Genomic DNA, 19,741 nt, shown 5'->3' on the forward strand with positions numbered 1-19,741 from the left:
CCGGGTGAACATGGGACCACAAACAGGGACCGTGCTAACGCAGTACGCACTGAACAACATTAACAGGCCAATGTTCACATGCAGAATGTAGGCTAGCTAGCAGATATCAAGAGAATTAGCAGGGAACATATAACAAATATGAACTCTATGAGTGAAGAAAGCTCACACAGTAGGCTATAGTAGCCTACGTACTCTAGAACATTAACAGGCGAATCAGAAAGAAAAAGGTGTCCAAGGCCACTCTTCACAGAATAAAAAGCATTTATTAAAAGCTGCTAGTTCATAGTGGATATATCAGACCATCAATTAACAGGTGAATGTTCACATGCAGAATGTAGCTAGCAGAAATCAAGAGAATTAGCAGGGAACACATAACAAATATCTCTGAGTGAAGAAAGAGCAATTAGCGTGATGAGTGAATTCATCAGTTGACGTGGTCTGTATACATGAGGTAAGGAGTGGTGTTCTGGTTTCTACTCATGTCAGACCCAGCAGGCTTGAGCAGGCCCAGACTTCACTCGGGCCTTTAGGAAAGATAAACATCCTGTCACTAGCACGCACACACGCACAATCTGTACGCCAAGGGACTAGAGCTGTGGCCAAACAGACACCGTAAGCTTTACAGACTTCCCCCACGTCGTGTTTGCTCTGCTCCGTCGAGTCAAACGACCTCCCCGCTGACGAGAGATTCTCCAGGCGCAGCTCCCTCGCACGGAGCCGTGACACGCGTCCAGCCTGCGGGATCGCGGGGCGTCGAGATGCGGGGGCGACCTCGTCGGCCTTTGGTGTTACGCGCACGCGTACAACGCGCCGGGCGTACGGGGGTGCGCGTGTCAGCGTGCCGCGTCCGTTTACCACCGCCAGCGTTCCGGGACACACGAGTGGATGATTGAAACGACAGTGCAGAGCTTGAACAATAAACACATTAACTCATTAAGAGAGCCAGAAATATCTCTGTGATTTCCCTTCTTATTTATAGATTGTATAAGATTTCTATTTTAAGATTATATCTCCACCACATGACGGAGAGGAGGACAACCAGAACAAAATCTATTAAAAAAAAAAGAAAAAAAGGCCAGCGGGGGTCTGGAGATGATTTGAACATCCCATAATAGTCCTGCAAAGACACAGAAGTCACATTCAGCTGAGCAGCACACGCACTGCACAGGGATTTGAGATGGCCCAGCACCTCAGCAGGAAACGGAACGAAGGCTTCCTCTTATCGGGGCTGCCATTGGCTCTGGGTTGTGTGTGAAGATGCCAGACGGTGTCTGGAGTCTCTTGGACGGTGTGACGCAGGCCAGGGGTCTCCAGGCGTCACACAATAAGCTTGCTCTCATTCAAGATGAATCCTGAGGATCGCCAGGGTTCAGGAGAGTGATCAAGACGATGAGACGCTGGGGCGCCCTGGTAGCTCACCGGGTAAGGCGCGCACCATATGAAGGCTAGTCCTTCGTGTGGCGGACACGGGTTCGATTCCCGGCTCGGGTCCTGCGCCGCATGTCCTCCCCTCTCTCTCTCCCACGTTTCCTGTCTCTCTACACTGTCCTATACTGAAAAGCCCTAAAAAAATATCGAGACGCAGATCCATAATTACACTGTTCAGTGGGAGTTCTCAAGCATGGTACCATGGAATAAAGTGAACGGGGCAAATCCCGATTTTGCATTAACTCTTGATCATATCTTGCAGTGGAAAGCGCTTGTGCTTCTCTGACATGGTTAGGGCATAATATCACATGTTCACGATGTGGATAAAATATGAACCCCTTTTTCATTAATAATTCATTTACAGTCCTCATGAATGATGTATAGGTTATCTAGCACATATTTTATTAATGGGATTGTCTTAACTGAATTGCGGGGAATCAAGTGAGGATTAATCTTACAATGAATATAAATGGGAACTAAAGCTCTAAGAGACAATTGCAGTGCACGTGTAGCCAGAGAAAAGTTTCCTTTAGAAATCCAGAGACGGAATCTAATCTAACCGTCCTTTATTCAAGAATACAGTGGTATATACAGCGAAAATAAACCACACTTCCTATCATGAATTCAATTAAAAACCAAGCCAATTAAATAATCCCCCCTATTATGACACATGTCATATACAGAATAATGATATTTCACAGTGATACTGTGAGGGCTTTTGAGTAAGGGAGCGAGTAACTGTTTATTCAAAATCCATCAAACAGTAGTCCCATCTGCACTGAGCAAACCCTGGGTGTAGAAGACTAATTGAAAAGTCCACCTCTGTGAAAGTCCCTGATGGAGAGGGCCCGGGAGAGGCAGCCCTCTGATCCAGGTTTTTCCTTTTTCTTTTTTGATGTTGTCACTCCCAATCTATGGCAGGCCTGACAGACAATCCAGAGGCCCAGTCAGCGGCTGGCAGCTCATTTCGCTGGCAGGTGGCAAACAATTAGACACAGCAAATTGAGGCTGGGGGGGGGTGACATTAAAGCATGAGACAAAGTTGTATGTGGGACCCGGACGGTTTGTGTGAAAGCATTTCAAAAATAATACACTTTGCCGTGGCGCCTCATTTCATGCTGCCAGCTCCCATTAGGGGCGTGAGGAGTGAGGCCGACAGGCAGGGCCGCTTCTGTTTAATCTGTCATCAACGCCCCGGACACTCCTGTCCCTACCCCTCGCCCCCTCCTCTACATCTCCCCCTCCCTCTCCATCTCCCCCTCCCCCTCCCCCTCCCTCTCCATCTCCCCCTGCCTCTCCCCCTCCACCTCCAACTCCATCTCCCCCTTGCCCCTCCACCTCTCACTCCATCTCCATCTCCTCCTCCACCTCTCCCTCCATCTCCTCCTCCCCCTCCATCTCGCCCTCCATCTCTCCCCTCCATCTCCCCCTCCCTCTCCACCTCTATCTCCCCCTCCCCCTACATCTCTCTCTCCCCCTCCCCTACACCTCCATCTCTCCCTCCTCCTCTCCCTCCCCCACCATCTCTCTCTCCCCCTACACCTCCATCTCTCTCTCCCTCCCCCTCCCCTACACCTCCATCTCTCTCTCCCCCTCCCCCTCCATCTCTCTCTCGCCCTCCCCCTCCCCCTACACCTCCATCTCTCTCTCCCCCTCCCCCTCCCCCTCCCCTACACCTCCATCTTTCTCTCTTTTTGTTGGTACTGAACCTACAGTATTCAGAACTACTTTCTGAACCTGTTCTGTTTCTGAACCTATTCGGAACTACTTTCTGGAGGAATTCAACTCTCAAGACGTCAACCGTCACTGATGAGAAGTCAAGGATGAAATACAGTACTAGCAGGAGCAAATTTACAAACTCTGAAACCCAGACAGATTACTGTGAGGTTTTCACTTTCCCAGGAGTGTAAACAGACCACTGGAGCACCACAGTGCTGTGGACGGCTTTTCAAACACAGGAGTCGTTGCCATGGGCTGTGAATAAAGTGGCCTGGAATGACTGATGTGTTTCTGGCTACCTAAAAACCATTACTGCTGCCCCAGACAACCAAACAGACCTGCTAGATTAACAAGAGCTCTCTATGGTATGAGGGGCCGGTACACTGTTCTTTTCTGGAAATGTACTAGTGACCGCCACACATCAAAATTAGGTACAGTGGATATGATTTTAAAGCATATTGTACTGTAACTATGCTTTGAATGATGGGACCTATGCCCCCCCCCCATTGCGCTCTGTAAAGCATATTGTGTTGCCTCTGTGTATGAAATGAGCTAATCTGTACAAATAAAGATTTGAATTGAATGATATAAAAATTTAGAGTTGATACATCAGCTGGGTATTTACTGTAGGGTTGTGTGGTATGAACAGGGCAAACATAACTTCTCAGGGAACTACTTACTGTACCAGGTGAAGGTGTTCAATGAGATGAGTGTGTGATTTTCAGAGCACTGTCCGATGTGATACTAACAGTTAACATCACTAACTGTCCCCACTAACCGCCCCCAGAGTCAAAAAGACGACGGTGGGTGAACAGGGTTTGTCTTTCCGTGCACCGACACTCTGGAACCGTCGCCATCTTACATTAGACAGGCATGTTCAGCAGTTAAGGCTGAGATAAAGACCCACCTGTACTCTGTTGTATATGTGTCTTATGGTGTGTTGTTTTACTAATATCATGTCTATTAGAATGTGTGTTTCTTTTAATGTTTTTTATCTGCTTTGTAAAGCACTTTGATTGAAGGCGCTGTATAAATAAAATTATTATTATCATTTGGTATTGGTATTACTGTTGTTATTATTATTATTATTATTAACTGTTAATATCACTGAAGCCGAGTGACATTGACAGCGAGCTAGTGGGCTGTCTCCTCACCTGTCGAAGGAGTGGAACTGCATGGGCAGCATGGCGTGGGTTTCTCTGTTGACGGCCGGGTCCGGGTAGGGCAGGGGGTCGGGGCCCACCTCCGTCCCCTCCACGGGCGCCGCCACCAGGCTCTTCAGGATCTCCTTGACATTGATCCCCTTGTTGGCCTGGCTGATGCTGGAGATGGAGGAGGGCGGCTTGAGCGCCTCCAGGCCGGCGGCGTCGCCCAGGGACTCCCGGGACTTCTTCACCTCTGAGGAGAGGGTGCAGAGCAGCTCGGTGGCGGGGCCGGCGGCGTGCTCCGGGTCGGCGCCGTTCAGCACGCCGGCCACCTGCTCATCCCCGATGCCGGAGTCCGTGTGGGGCAGGAAGCCGCCCGTGTGGACGTCGTCCAGTGGTGCGGCGGGGTCCTTATGGCTGTCTGAGAAGGCCAGGGGGTTCTCTGTCACACACACACACACACACACACACACACACACACACACACACACACACACACACACACACACACACACACACAGTCAGTGAGAGTCACATTGTGATGAAATAGTCTTTTTACCTAACAGACAGTATTGTATCTACTGACCAAACAGTAGAATTCCAGTATCTCTGTCTACCGGCTAAAATGCACCATATGCACCAAGAATGAGATTAAAACGAGAAGTCACTGCCAAAAACTGCAGTAATACACACTGATGCTTGACTGGACTCTCACTAAACAATGTACTTACACACTGAACATGTGCCAAATACATGTGCTGCCAGCTATTATTTCAGACACATATTAAGAGAGAACATTGTAAAAAGCATGTGTGAGAGAAGCCCCATTGTTATGTTTTGTAATGACATTAATGCCCCTAAACCCAGAACGGGCGTTTGATGGGTTTCTGAACTCGGACTCCATTTTAGGTGTGCAAACTGTAGGCTGAAGACAGAGGCTGTGACAGAGAACGAGACCGAGGACAGTGGCACTACTGTACCATCGGGTCTCCTCCACAGCCACGGTGGGACTATTTTCTTGATGTTCATCTTCACGCTGCCCATAGAAATGATGATACAGCTGTATTGAGCTGATAAACTTCACAGTGTAGACTGATGAATGTGATGTCTTTTTCGAAGTAATGTTGATCTCATGAAATGGCATCTATTGTACGTTGTGTTTCATGCATATTGGATGGTCATCCAGTACATCCATAAATGACCGGCCTCTACAAATCATTTTGGTGGGCATAAACCCATGAAATACATCATATTGGGTGTTCATGAAACTCTCATATTTTATGGTATTCACTTACAGTGAGGTACTGTACCGTAAACACATCATAATGTTGGTACACCCACACACAAGCTGCATATCTAAACCATTCATTCAGTATTTACAAACTCAATTATTACCATAACCTGACATACTATTGTGACTCCCATAATGCATTTTCTGAAACCAATGGCTAGTTTGTTCAAACACTAAAATAATGGGTGTTTTCAAGAGTATTTTCATTTATCAATGCAACAAGAGTGGATGAGTATCTATACACTTACACAACCTACTGGTATGTTTGAGTTTTGACTCACCAATTTTGGTGACAGCTACAGTTATGTGGCCAAGACTTTCTTTTAACAGTGAAGGAACAAATCCTCAGCACACTTTTTGCCTCTCTCTGCATTCTGTTCCGCTTTATATGCTAATAAATAATCTCTCCTATATATTCATCCTGTTCAGAGGAATGGAAATCAAAGTTATCGAGTCAAATCAAATCCCACGATGTGTGCCTATGAGTATGAAGTGACAGAAGACACTACAGGGTTTGTAGTCTCATTCATATTAATGCATGACACGTTCTCTCCTGAGATAGAGAGCGTGCGATAAGGCACTGGCTATGCAAGACCGGCTATGTGCATGAAAACACCCAGCCCCATTTTACAGTCATTTAGATGAACCCAGAATGCCATGGGCCCACGTGCATCATTATAATGCAGACTTGTTGTTGTGCTGATGGCTTATTTTTGGGGGGACAACTGTACTGGACCCAGTTTAAACCTCCTGAGTTCTCCCAGCTGAAATCTCCCAGCCTCCTCAGTCCCCCGCTGTCGCCCTTCCTGACCCAGTTGTTTCCCAGAAGCCCGGCCGAGCTCATTAATATTCATCCCCCGCCCCCTAATGAGGTCAGCGGGGCCTGATTTTGTCGGAGAAGACGCCTGGCTTCCTGGTTCATCACGGACAATCGTCTGCCACATGCCGTCTGGAAAATCCCCCCCCTTTTCTGGTGAAATTTATGAGGGCGTCAGTGCGCTTCTTCTCCCCTCTGCTCCCCTCTCTTCCCAGCAGCCTCTATGATCCCATTCTCCTCTGGTGGATTGCCTGCTTAATGGGCACTGACAGATGGGGCTGGAAATAGCAGGCCTGCCTACAGCTCTGGGGCCAGGATGCTGCAGCTCCATCTCTCCTGCTCAACCAAACTATGCCTCCCTCCCTCCCTCCCTCCCCCTCCGTACCTCCCTCTCTGATCAGCCTCCCTCTCTCCTGTCATCCCGCTTCTGTTTCAGCGGCGCTTTTTTCTCAGATTCTGCGTCTGATCCCCTAAACGAAACCCGACATGCTCACACATGCTCCTCATAATAGACAGTTCCATTGCTTTCAACTTCCTCGCTAGTCCCTTTGCAGACTCTACCTCGCAACTTATGTAACATATGATTTACGATGTGACCTTTCATAAAATAAAACTAGAAATACAGCTTCGCGGATGTATGCCTCCGCCAAAAGTCAGGTTGCTCTAAACATGTTTTGTGAACTTGACCTTAAATCAAGTGATATTGACCTTTGGCCACCAAAATCTAATCAGTTAAGTGCAACTGGACATTCTGGCAAAATGTGAAAAAAATCAGTCTAGCTGTTCTTGAGATATTGCGTTCACAAGAATGGGACGGACGGACGGACGGACAACCCAGAAACATAATGCCATCCGGCCACAGCTGCGCCGGGCCGAGGCATAAAAATGTGAATATTGCTCCTACTCTGATTATGAGAATAACTCAATTAGGCTAAACCTCGTAAGAGATGGCATTAATGTACTAAACTCATCACTGATGATGCAGTCTGCCCAGACCAGTCTCCCCTCCTTGCACTTTTTAATACTGATACTGACAGATGTTATGAGGCTATATTTATTATTAGGGGTCCTACGGCATTAAGTAAGTAAAAATGGTTAATCCATCGATGGGGATTGTTCTTTTCAATAACAGGGCCTATCAGGCTCTCAGCCAATGAAAACGCCGGGGCCTGGGCTTTCAGCTAAACTGGCTTGGGAATCGCTGGCTTGGGAAAAACACTCCGGTTTTCCTGTCCACATGGCAACGCTGAAAGCGGAGTCGCTGTCAACGGACCTTTTGAAAAACTCCTGCCAGGGTGGAGATATTTATGCACTCTGCCTTGGGTGTAGCCTGTGTGTGTGGTTACCGGAGCTTATGGAAAAATTGACATAATGACCTCAATTATGCAGGTTATTGTATAGTCAAACGCAAGTTATTAAGCGAAATAGAAAGAATAGGAGGGCTTCGGCGTTCTAGTAAGTAAGGGAAGGTGATCTTTGGACAACAGGGTAAAAGTCACATAGAAAAAGAGGGATGTCCAAGGCACTCTTCTTATATTAAAAAAGCTTTAATAAACACGTAGTTCATTATGGAACAGCAGGACACTAACATGTTTCAGCTGAGCTAGCAGCCTTCGTCAGGGCATGTAACAAGTCAGGCAAACAACGGTGTACATATAAACACCTGTGTGCATTTACGCTGATTACAAACAGCTGATGAGAAATTGGTTTAGATAGTTCACAGATGACCACTAGGGGGCAATAGAATCATCAAGAAATGACAATAACAATGATCAGAAAGTCACAATAGTCCAGAGATAACAATAGGCAAGTCCTAGTCTGGGGCCTTTCTCGTTGGGTGTTGTTTCGCCGGTCTACAGCGGAAGCGCGATGACGCATCGCATAATCATCCAGTCTGGACCGGAAGATGAACAGTTGTTGTAATGTTTTTACTGTAGGCTGCACATGGTGAAGTTTTGAGTAGATAACATTCGCGATGGCATCACCAGGCATAACACCGACGAAAATTGTAAAAGAAGATGCGAGGAGAACTACCGGTTAAGGAAAAATAAAGCAAGCGGATGTTGGAGGCGGGCTCTACAGGCTCGAGCCGGATGATGGGGCGGGCTTCAGGCAGTGAAGTAAATTGATACCAGGCTCTTCTCCCCGAGGAGAGACTGGTGACGCGAGGCTAGGCAAGTCTAAAGGACAAAAGGCTGCTAGCTCAGCCGAAACATGTTGGTGTCTTGCTGTTCCATAATGAACTAGTGCAGACCTCCGCCCCTCAACTGCTCTCCCCCTTCCATGCCCCCCCCCCCCCCCCCTACCTTTCCTCACACCTCCCACCACCACCTCTCATGTGCTGTGCTCTCCTACTGGTTTTTGAATTGGTTACTGTAGCACCACCTGTAGTTTCCTCTTTCTGCTTGACATCTTTCCTCTCCAATTTCCAAAACGTTGCTAGTTTTGTGAAGACTTCCCATTCACATTCATTAACAGCCAATCAGAGCAGTAGTGGAGGGAGGAGTGGGCTGGTTCAGTCTGCAGACAGTAGTTTACAAGATGTACATTTGAGATGGGAGTTATACAGCCAATGACATGTTAAATCTATAGTCTATAGGCGAGATATAGTTTTCTATGAAGTCAATCATTTTATTGTGCAGACACTTATTTTCATCCACCTGAAAGTGTCTGCAGTTTACTTTGAATGCTTGAAGTTTACATTATCGTTTAAGTAGAGACACTAGTCTATATAACAGGTGTCACTGTGTTGCTTGGCAGTATTGCCTTTACGCTCACTTGACCATGCTGGGTTCGATCTTGGCTCCTCTGACTTGCCAAGACAAGTGTTTATACTGAGGAGTGAGTTTAACTAATTCGGGTTTGATGTTGCTTCCTCTCAGTCGCCAACACACGTCACCACTTCTCATAAACACGGCTTCAGTCAGCTATGCCACTGAAAAGGTTTGATGGTGTGGGTGGGCGGTATTTGTAATGAACGTTATGGTGCATTCCATTTGCCCCGTGAGGTGCGAGTGGGAACTGGCAATGGTCACTCCCGAGGTGAGCGTTCCAGTTGCAACAGCTGATCTTGTTATCAACAGCTAACTAGTAGCTCCAGCCTTTGTTAGCAAACAAAACACCATAATCAGCAATAGCTTTAGCAGCTTGTTTGTCGCTCTCTACACTGCAGCCAGAAGTCTTGTCAGGCGCAAGGCAAAATTAAAATATTACTGATTTAAATAATAACACTGCTGCAGCAACATCTTCCATCCGCCGAACGGAAAAATTATGGTAGGCGGGCTCAAGCGTTCTACCTTCCGGATCGAGCTGAAAATGTAAATAGACACCAGCCTGTTGACGCGAGCATAACTGATCATGGCTGGATCATGGATGTATTATAAGAAGTGGATAAGGCATGCAAAGATGGCGGCCCATTCAATCCAATGAAAGTTGCTCAGTGGCGCATGAAGCAATTTCCCATGGCCAGGAACAGACAGTTTTTGGCGTAGTGGCCTAGCTCGGTATTGCAAGTGGCGCCAAGAACCTGAAACCTATGAGGAAACTGAAACCTAAATCCCCCACTACACTGAAGTTACAGTAATATGGGTACTGTAGAGCCACCTATGAATGAATCATGGTCAAAATTTAATGGTGAATTCCTTGGCCCATGCTGCACCCCTCCACCGAGTTTCATGCATATCGGGCTGGTAGTTTTTGTTTAATCCTGTCCTCCTACAGACACACACACACACACACACACAGACAGACTGACAGACAGACAGACAGACAGACAGACAGACAGACAGACAGAGACAGGGGCGAAAACATTACTTTCCACCCTGCGGGGCTTTGCCCCTGGGGCGGAGGTAACTAAGCGTTTATTAAAGCTTTTTTAATCTAAGAAGAGTGCCTTGGACATCCCTCTTTTCGCAAGTTATTAAGCCTCTAGACTATCCTATACACTAATTTGGTGTTTGTAAACAGAGATGATTGATTTATCTGTTAATCAATTGGCTAGGCCTACTAGACAACAGCCGTGCTGGACTCAATCGTCATTAGCCTATATAGCGAGTAAACTCGCTATTATTGTGATTATGAACACTTGGATTTACAATGGCCTGTTATCATCGGGCGACCTCATTTCAATGTTGCCGAGCATGCAAATACATTAAATATACAATCAATAAATACTGTAGCACTATAATTCAGTAACCTATGCTATGAATTAATGATGAAAACAATGTTTTTGTAGCCTACATAACATATCACGGGAATGTTGTTTTAAAATTGTATTGAGCCAAATAAAATATAGGGACTATCCATAGCTTAATATAAATCCAATCTGTGAACAAAAAATTCTTATGTAAAGGGGAAATTTCATGACATGGCTTTTCTAGCTGTCTGTAGCGTAGGCGTAGTGGTGGGGTACAGCCAGCCAGAAAAGCCATGTCACCAAATTGCCCCTTACATAAGAAAATGTTGTTGTTCTCAGACTGGATTTATATTAGGCTATGGAACATTTTATTCCCTTCTTTCACTTTCTTCACGTCGTAGCTAGCATTACTTGCCTCAGGTTATGCTTGCCTCCGCCATTTCTGCCACCACACTGCGCACGCAACTGCAGTGATGCAAATGTGACGACTCCAAATTGGTCTATAGGCCTATTCTCACTAATGACCCATCAGTCTACTCTATCAATAGGGAGGTAAAGTGAAAACCTACGCCCTCTGCTGGTTTGGTTTCAGAACAACTTGGGCTATCAGAATATGAAAGTCGCAATGATGTCACATGAATGTATAAATAGTTATATGACCATAAAAACAAAAGAGAAAAACTAAATAGAAACTGAATCTCACTATTTTTTATTGAAAACACACAGAAAACCTATTTGAAAAACAGTTGTAGCTTTTCAAAACTGTTTTACCAAGTCTTGGCAATCAGGAAAAAAACAGGCCAGGTCCAGCCTGGCTTATGTGCGTGGCTGGCTTGTTTCTGTTCAGGACTGGTAGGACGGAAGCTAGTCATGCCACTGAAATAGCTGTGAATTGAAATGCCATGAAATGATGTCTGATAAATTAAGATAGGTCTTGTCGCCTGGACACATCAGTTCCAATGCTTCCAATGCTAATCCTGCACAATAAGAGTGGGATAGCCAGTTAGCTCATGGGCTCACAACAACTCGCAGCAGCTTCCATAACATTAATGGTAGCGGTCAGTGGCTAAAGCAGTTACACTGATGATTCCTGTAACGTTAGCTATTTTGCTGCAATTGGTTCAACGTATGTTTCTGGACAAAGGTAAGGGATAAACCCAGATAACACAAGGCTAGCGGACCTACAGCGGGTCCCTGATGGACGAGTTGGCGGACCTCCAGCGGAATATAACAAGGCTAGCGGACCTACAGTGGGTCCCCGATGCATGCTCCACCACCATTCCACCAGTAATTAATTGTCTATATCCTAGGCCCATTGGCCGTGGGGTCCATGGCGTGGTGGCGAGACTCCGCCCCCTCGAATCAGAGCGGTTCGGGTGTAGTGCAGTTACTTCCGGGCAATCTCCATACTCCCACTGGTGAAAACCGTGTGTCTCTAGCCCACTCAGGGGCTGAGTTGTGGAGTTCAGGGCATGGATAGTGGCGTGGTGGCGAGACTCCGCCCGCTTGGGTCAGAGCTGATTGAACACAGTACAGTGACCCTTGGGCAATCTCCTTGCACCCACTGGCGAAGACCGTGGGTCTCTAGCCCACTCAGGGGCTGAGTTGCGGGATCGTTGGCGTGGATAGTGGCGTGATGGCGAGACTCCGCCCTCTCACATCATATTGGGTCAGGGACAGTGGAGCCCTCTCCGGGCTACCCACCTGCCCCCACCGGTGAAGACCGCGTTTCTCTAGCCCTCTCAGGGGCTGAGTTGCGGGATCCTTGGCGTGGATAGTGGCGTGATGGCGAGACTCCGCCCCATTACATCATATTGGGTCGGGGACAGTGGAGCCCTCTCCGGGCTACCCACCTGCCCCCACCGGTGAAAACCGCATTTCTCTAGCCCTCTCAGGGGCTGATATGTGGGTCCGTGGCGTGGACAGTGGCGTGGTGGCAAAACTCCGCCCCCGTTAACTGAAATAAAAATAAAAACTAGGCTTTACAAAAAAATGATAACTAACTAAAACTGTATGTGTGTTTAGAAAACTTACTAAAATAAACTAAAATTATAGAGAAAATGTCCTTAGTTTTAGTCTTTTTATATGCCTAGTATTTTGGGTGGATATAAAAACTAACAACTTGAGCTCACGAGATCAGGATAGTCTCACGAGGCTAGCACAGAAAGATTTAAAAAAAACTACAACTGATAGTGAAACAAAACCAAAAAAAACTATAACTAAGCATTTTCAAAAAATAAAAACTAAACTAAACTAGCAAACTAAACTAAAGCAAAAAAAACAACAACAATGAATAAAGCAAAACTATTATAACCTTGGTACGGACAACCTGGAAACATAATGCCATCCAGCCATGGCTGCACCGGGCGGAGGCATAATAAAACGGAGACGCAGGGACACATTCGTCCCCCTCCCGCCCGCGCTCACACGCCAAATTCAGTGCGCTAGCAATTAGCAGGACGCATGAATAAATCATCGGCGCTCGGTGGAGCACAGCAGCTTTTCTGATGGAAACAGCGGGTCCTCACAGAGGCCTCAGCTCACGCTGGGAGCAATGTTCCAGCAGAGAACAAGGACACGGCAGGCAGGTCAGGGAAGAGGTGAGGCAGAGGCAGAACTAGCGCAGGCGAGGTTGCCCTTGGCCCGGGAGCAGGGGTGAGGGGGAGTTTTAGCAGAAAGGGGGCAGGGGGGTTGGTGAACTGGAAGGCTTGTCAGTGGAGAGAGACACGGCGTTGCCCACCTGTGCTGGTCGGCGAGCTGATCTCCTGTCGTACATTGCGTCCTGATAGGCCGGCGGACCTGCCAATCTCGCGCTGGGGTTCCAGGATGTCACGGTACTTGGACACCATCAGTACAGAGATGAAGTAGACCACGGCCAGGGCCAGGAACTGAGCCTGCTTACTGTCATCCTGACCAAGGAGAGAGGGTGGGGGGGGGAGGAATAGTACACACAATAACACAAAATGGACACTTATGGACACCTACTGTATGGTGCACATCCAATCACACTGGTCCTGCAGTCTACAGTCCTGCAGGAACTGTGTGCACTGTAAATACACCAAGGGGAATCCAACACAACTGCTGAAGCCTACTGCCCAAACTTGACAGTCACGTTCTCAGCATTTACACACTTTTTCAACTCGCACAGTGTGGTGACACTCTTATACATATCCATAGCCAGGAGGCTGGCATTCGACAGAACAGGTGAGTCAACCAGGGCCCCTTGCACTCTTCTCCTGTGGAGAAGGAAGCGTCTTTCATGTTAAACACCTGTTGGCCTGCCAGAGTGTACTAATAGAGCCCTATTTCCTTTCCTCCTCTTGAAAGATACAGGTACTAATATAAGCCATCTCACACACGCACGCACACACACACACTTACCACATCGCGGAAGACGACTGCGCGCAGACGATTGATGTCCACATCCTGCAGGAGGCGGTCGGGGTCCTTAATGAGAGAAAATGTACTAGGGACATCCTCTATGGTAATCTAAAGCAGAAGCATAGTACAGTACAACAGTACATCCCATTCTGTTCAGTCAACCCTCGTTCTGCAGCAATCAGTACTTTTCCGTTCACATTTTTACGTGACAAATTGCGTCAAGACATACAAGGTTGAATGAAGAGGACGTTAACGTCCAACAGTGAGAAAAGGAGTGATTGAATGTGATCTACACGCCCTTGCGTGACCAGGGATTCTGATAGAGGGAGTGGGGGGGGGGACATACTTTGCTGACGACGACAGCGCTGGGCAGATTCTCCTGAGTCTTGCTGCTGGGCGTGGAGGACTTGGCTCCTCGGGTCCTCTGCCTCTGTCGGCCTTCCAGACAGTTCCTCACAGCCACGCAACACACTGAAGACAACACACACACACGCACGCGCACAAGCACACACACACGCACACACACACACAGACTGTTCAGCATCCTAACTCGCTGCTTATTTTTTGCAAATGAAATAGTAGTAGTAGGTATTGATCCCCGGTGGGGAAATTGTACTAAGGAGCTGTTGCAACTGGATACCACTAGCATGGCGCCATCTTGAAATGGGAATAAGTGGACCTTGATATGATCAGTGCGTCTTGAAAACCAATTATATTCCCCTAATGATTTTCCTTCCCGAGCTGCCAGCATTGAGACAGGGTGAAATCAGCAGCCAGACGGATGCAGAGAGAGCAGTGATGAGGACGGTTAGTAATGGTGTCTGTGCCAAGGGCAGAGTATCCTCTCCTCACCCCTCACACACACGCGCGCACACACACACACACGCACACACACACACACACACAAACACAGACACAGACATACCTGTACAGACACACAAGGACATACCTACACTCACTCCCTCACACGCATGCGTGCAAGCCCCCCCCCCCCCCACACACACACACGGCACGCAGGCCCTATGGGCTTCCTCTGAGTCATATCATTGTCAGACACAAAAGGCTGCATTTGCAAGGAGTACCTGACTGAACTGCCAATGACTCCATCACCAGTTATGAATTTTAAAAGCTTAGTCCTTCCTGTCCATTAGAGACAGCAGACACGGACCATCCATCAAAGAATTGATTTAGCAGAGCAAATTTATCATTTAATAGTACTGGACTAAGATACATTTTCTGCTTTGGCTAAATCAAGGGATTTCATGGATTACAGTAATTGCAGAACCTGTCATATGATATTTCATTAATCATTCTATGTGGAATATCCATTACAGACACAGATGCACACACACACACACGTGTAGTACGCATACACTCTCACACACACACACACACACACACACACACACACACACACACACAGAGACAGGCGCGCGCACACACACACACACACACACACACACACACACACGCACACAGGCTCACCTAGTCTGAGGCACTGTCTCATCAGTCCTCCAGAGGACATGTTCTTCTCTGCTTCGATCTCACTGAAGTTCAGGGAGCTGGCGAACACCAGCACGTCCACCATGGCCATGAGGCGTGACAGGAAGGTGACGGCCGTCTCCGAGGACATGCCCTGGGCCACCTCTATGTTCTCCAGCTCCGCCTGGGGCACGGCAACCGAAACACACGCACGCACTTCACCACCAACCTTCACAATTCACTATGGCTGGGTTCACTATGATGAAAGTGTACAGTATGTGTTATGTGTGTGGAGGGCCCCATGTGTGCACTTTACACTAAATGTGCGGCAATTGGTGAACTATAACTCCCCACCTCAGAGAGATTCACAGGGTTTTTGCATTTCTCTTGCTCTGGGTGAGGCGCTTTGCACAGTAATACTCAGGTGTGACTAATGACCAGAACACAGGCAGAAGGAGCAGCAATCGATTCAAAGCAGCTGCCAGATGTGACTTATAGCACCCTGCTTGCACATTCACCAAAATATAGCCATGTATAGCCATCACATTTTTCAGGCACTCTGATTATGGATGGAATAATCCATAAATTCACCACTCGCCTTGTCGGCTTCCATCTGATTTGTTCTCAACTACTTGTCGTTCGAAACCACTGATTTTCACAATGCTCTGTCCTACACTGTCCACTCATGGTTGGTGGGTTTTGATCATAAGAGGTATCATCAGGTAAAAGACTAGAGTTTGTGATGATGACTACAGTCTATGAAGATATCCTGAAATCAAAGACTAAAAATAATTTTAAGAGCAGATATTGCACTCGTATTGCCATTTTGTGTCAGGTGGCTAAGTGCAAATGTACAAATACTAACCTCGGTACTCTGGACAAGCACAGACATGAACAAAACAACACAAAAAAGATTAAATCAATGAATTTCAGATACATAACTCAATAAAAAAGTTTTACCTTCACAAACATTAAAAATACAGCTTCCAATTGCAAGCGTTGGTTACTCTCACAAAGTGATTTTCTAATTTATTCATACGAAGCTGAGCGGATAAACATGGTTCTAATCAATAATGACAGTCAGCAAGTTGCATTTCCCCAAAGCACTAAGACTAAGCACCGGCTGAGCATGCAATTCTAAGATACGACCACTAGGTGTCAGTGTGGCGCCACGGACGGAGAGGCTTACTGAGGGAGCGGTAGCGGCTGACAGCAGCGGCAAGATCCCGCCACAGGCTATGATGATGTTGTCCACCATCTGTGAGATTAGGTGGATAGTGTTGTGGACGAAAATAATATTCTCGTTGCTATTAACAAAGTCCATGATGGGTTTGGTTGAATGGCTGCGGGGAGAGAGGGAGAAAACAAGATGAATATTAATTGTGATCCTGAATATTGCACGGTGCATTACACAGCGTCGGAGCGTTCTCGTCACTGACGGCGCTTCTCCCTTCACCCCCACCTCCTCCAGACGTGGACATCGGTCTCCAGGGCGAACAGCAGGTCGGTGAGCAGCCGCTGGTGCATGGGTGACCACTTGAACTCCGGGATGCGGAACATGGTGGTGCGCGGCCCGGGGCTGAACTGCCGGCGCTGCTCCTCGGTCATGGGCATGGCCCGGAAGCCCAGGTCCACGCGCAGGTCCCGCTCCAGCTGACTGGCGCCGCGGCCGTGCGGAGTCTGAGGGAGGCCCGCCGGTCAGTAGCGCCCTCTCCCTGTCACCCACACACACACCTCCTACCGGACTACATTTGATTGATTGATTAATTAATTGATTGGTTGATAACTTGTCTTGGGCAGAGCACCGGATTGCATTTGACAATTTAGACTATTGACCATTTAGATCTGGTACAGCGCAGCGGATAATCTTCATGGTTTTTGCACATCCTTTACTCTGACGCACGCTTACTATAGCATGTTAACGCTAAAATGAGCCAAGCCTGACCGAGCACACATACAGTAGCAGGCTCGAAGCGGGCTGAAATAGCAGAGGCCTATTCTGTACATGTAATGTGAGCAGTTAAAGTAGGCAGCGGTACAGTAGACCGAAGAGAAGAGAGAATAAAGCCTGCCTCGCTCTCACCCTTCATCTGTCGCCCAATCAGGACGGAAGCACCCTGACCTTTCCGAAAGAGCGCAGCACCCCCAGGAGCAAATCCCACGTTCTCGTCACAGAATAACCAAGATGCAAGAAAGAGGGATGGGCTGCACTTGAAACAAGCTATCAAACACATTTGGAGAGGATTTGAATTGCTATTTTTATTCTAAATTTTTAGCATTTTGGCATTGGTGATTTTCCTTTGGCTCTGACTAGAATCTCTTTGGGGGTGTCAAAAAAATCCTCCATGCAGGAGGATCCTGCCCTTAAGGAATACATAATCCATGTCCTGTCTCTGCACTGTCCCACCTCGTCCTGCACCCTGTCCAACGTCGTCTCCATGTTATGCACCATGTCCGAAAACAAATTCCTAGCATGTTGAAAAACTACAATGGCAATAAAACAATTTCTCAGATTCTGATTCGGATACAAATACACAAATCTAGACGTTTCAACTCAGATCAGATGATGATTCACGCCCCAAAAACCCAAGGCGATCGCAGTGAATCGATGATTTGTAAACGGCATCCGTCTCGCGTCTGATCATCGCGGGCGCGTCCCTACCTACCTGAGTGGTGGCGGTGGTCTGGATCTTCCTCAGCTCCCTGGTCTTCCCGTCTTCCGACCTGTCGGTGTCCGAGGTGACGCTGGCTGCGTCCGCCCCACCGGCGCCGTCCGTGACCTCTGACCTCTGGCCTCCCCCGGCCCCGGGCGCGGAGCTGACGTCCCCCAGAGCGGGCGGGAGTTTGACCTCCTGTTCCAGGCCGGACGGGGGGCCCGCCCCCAGCTCAGAGCTGGCCGTCATGTGCGCCAGCAGGCCCAGCTCGTCGCTGACGCTGGTGTGGACCTGGACCTGGGTCACCGGTTCGGACGCCAGGCTGGGCAGAACCAGCGACTCGGCGGGGCTCAGCTCGGGAAGTAGCTTGTCCTCGGCAACCCCTTGTCCTCGGCAACCCGCTTTGCCAAACAGGAAGCTGCTGTTGCCGGGGAGGTCGTCCTTGTCATCGGCCAGAGTGATGAGGGGACCGGTGTTCCTGTCCTCCGCGCTGCCTTTGGGAACGAGGACGCTGTTGACGTTGAGCTTCTCCACCGCGGTGCAGTAGGCGTCGTCCAGCAGGGAGGCCACGCCCACCAGGGCTCCGCCCTCCGGCGCCAGCATCTCGGGGCACAGGTCCAAGTCGTCCAGCTTCACCTCCGTGGCCTCAACCTTCTCCGCCTTGATGTCCACCAGCAGGTCGTGCACCTCCACGCGGACGCCAGCCGCCTCGGCACCCCTCCCCTCGTCGGGCGGCGCCGCCGGCTCGGGGTAGTCGGCCTCGCTCTCGGGCGTCTGCGTCTGCGAGCCGTCGTCCACGTGGCGGATCTTGAGGGCGCCGTCGATGGCGGCGGCCTGGGCCGACAGGCCGGAGATGGTGCTGACCAAACCCTTCTTCCCCTTCTTGATGTTCTCCTCCTCCTGGCGCTGGTACTCCTCGTACATCTGGGCCAGATACTCTTTGTGGGCCTCATAGGTCACCTGTACAAAGAGACATAACACTGGTACCGTACCTGTCCACTATATTCAAAATATATTACGTTATATTATGTTATATTATATTATGTTATATATTGTTACTCCTTCATAAAAGTTTAAGGGAGTAAAATGCTTGGGTTCTGACTCCTCAGCCTTGCAACAACAGCAGTGTGTATCTATGTGTATCATATCCCATAGATAGTAGCCCACATAGATAGTCAGATGTATATAATGTATATCATCTCACTATATATAACCATAGCCCATATATAACCAGTTACTTTATATAACCATTGCACATCGCGCTACCATTGCACTTACTGTATAGATTATTGTGAATAATGCTTCCTTATCATTGCAATATAATTGCTGTTTGTTGCACTAAATCATCATACAGTATTATATTGAATTAGATTATTCTCGTATAATTTTTTTTTTTTTTACTCACAATACTAATACTATGCTATATACTACAATACGAACCAGAGGCGGTTGCTCTTACAGTTTCTTTCCTCACCAGCAGAGGGCAGTGTTTAACCTCTCATCATACTCAAGTGCTTGGGGGACCTCACCTTGGAGTGAGCGATGGAGAGTGTGTCCACCCAAACGCGCCAGCCTCCCCACTCGTATTTAATAGCGTGGTAGAGAAGGATCCGGAAGATGTTGTACACCATCTCCGTGATCTTCTGCTCCTCTGAGTTCTTAGGGTTGATGTAGCCCAAGGAGAACATC

At 48.0% G+C, this 19,741-nt stretch overlaps 1 protein-coding gene across 2 annotated transcripts in view; it reads right to left on the reverse strand.

The window, feature by feature from the left end:
- The window catches only part of nbeab (neurobeachin b), a gene marked incomplete at both ends in the record, with an annotated part of 276,067 nt that overhangs the window by 112,153 nt on the left and 144,173 nt on the right, over positions 1–19,741 (reverse strand). For both annotated transcript variants that reach the window (XM_084443780.1, XM_084443779.1), the window contains 9 exons: positions 4,302–4,734; positions 13,276–13,444; positions 13,917–14,024; positions 14,263–14,387; positions 15,402–15,582; positions 16,588–16,741; positions 16,861–17,078; positions 18,065–19,012; positions 19,582–19,741. The exon at positions 19,582–19,741 is cut by the window's right edge and continues 33 nt beyond it. In XM_084443780.1, coding sequence (XP_084299906.1) covers positions 4,302–4,734; positions 13,276–13,444; positions 13,917–14,024; positions 14,263–14,387; positions 15,402–15,582; positions 16,588–16,741; positions 16,861–17,078; positions 18,065–19,012; positions 19,582–19,741 — 2,496 coding nt within the window. The remainder of the gene's footprint in view (positions 1–4,301; positions 4,735–13,275; positions 13,445–13,916; positions 14,025–14,262; positions 14,388–15,401; positions 15,583–16,587; positions 16,742–16,860; positions 17,079–18,064; positions 19,013–19,581) is intronic.

Source organism: Borostomias antarcticus, assembly GCF_949987555.1.
Source record: "Borostomias antarcticus genome assembly, chromosome: 1".
Lineage (NCBI taxonomy): Eukaryota > Metazoa > Chordata > Actinopteri > Stomiiformes > Stomiidae > Borostomias > Borostomias antarcticus.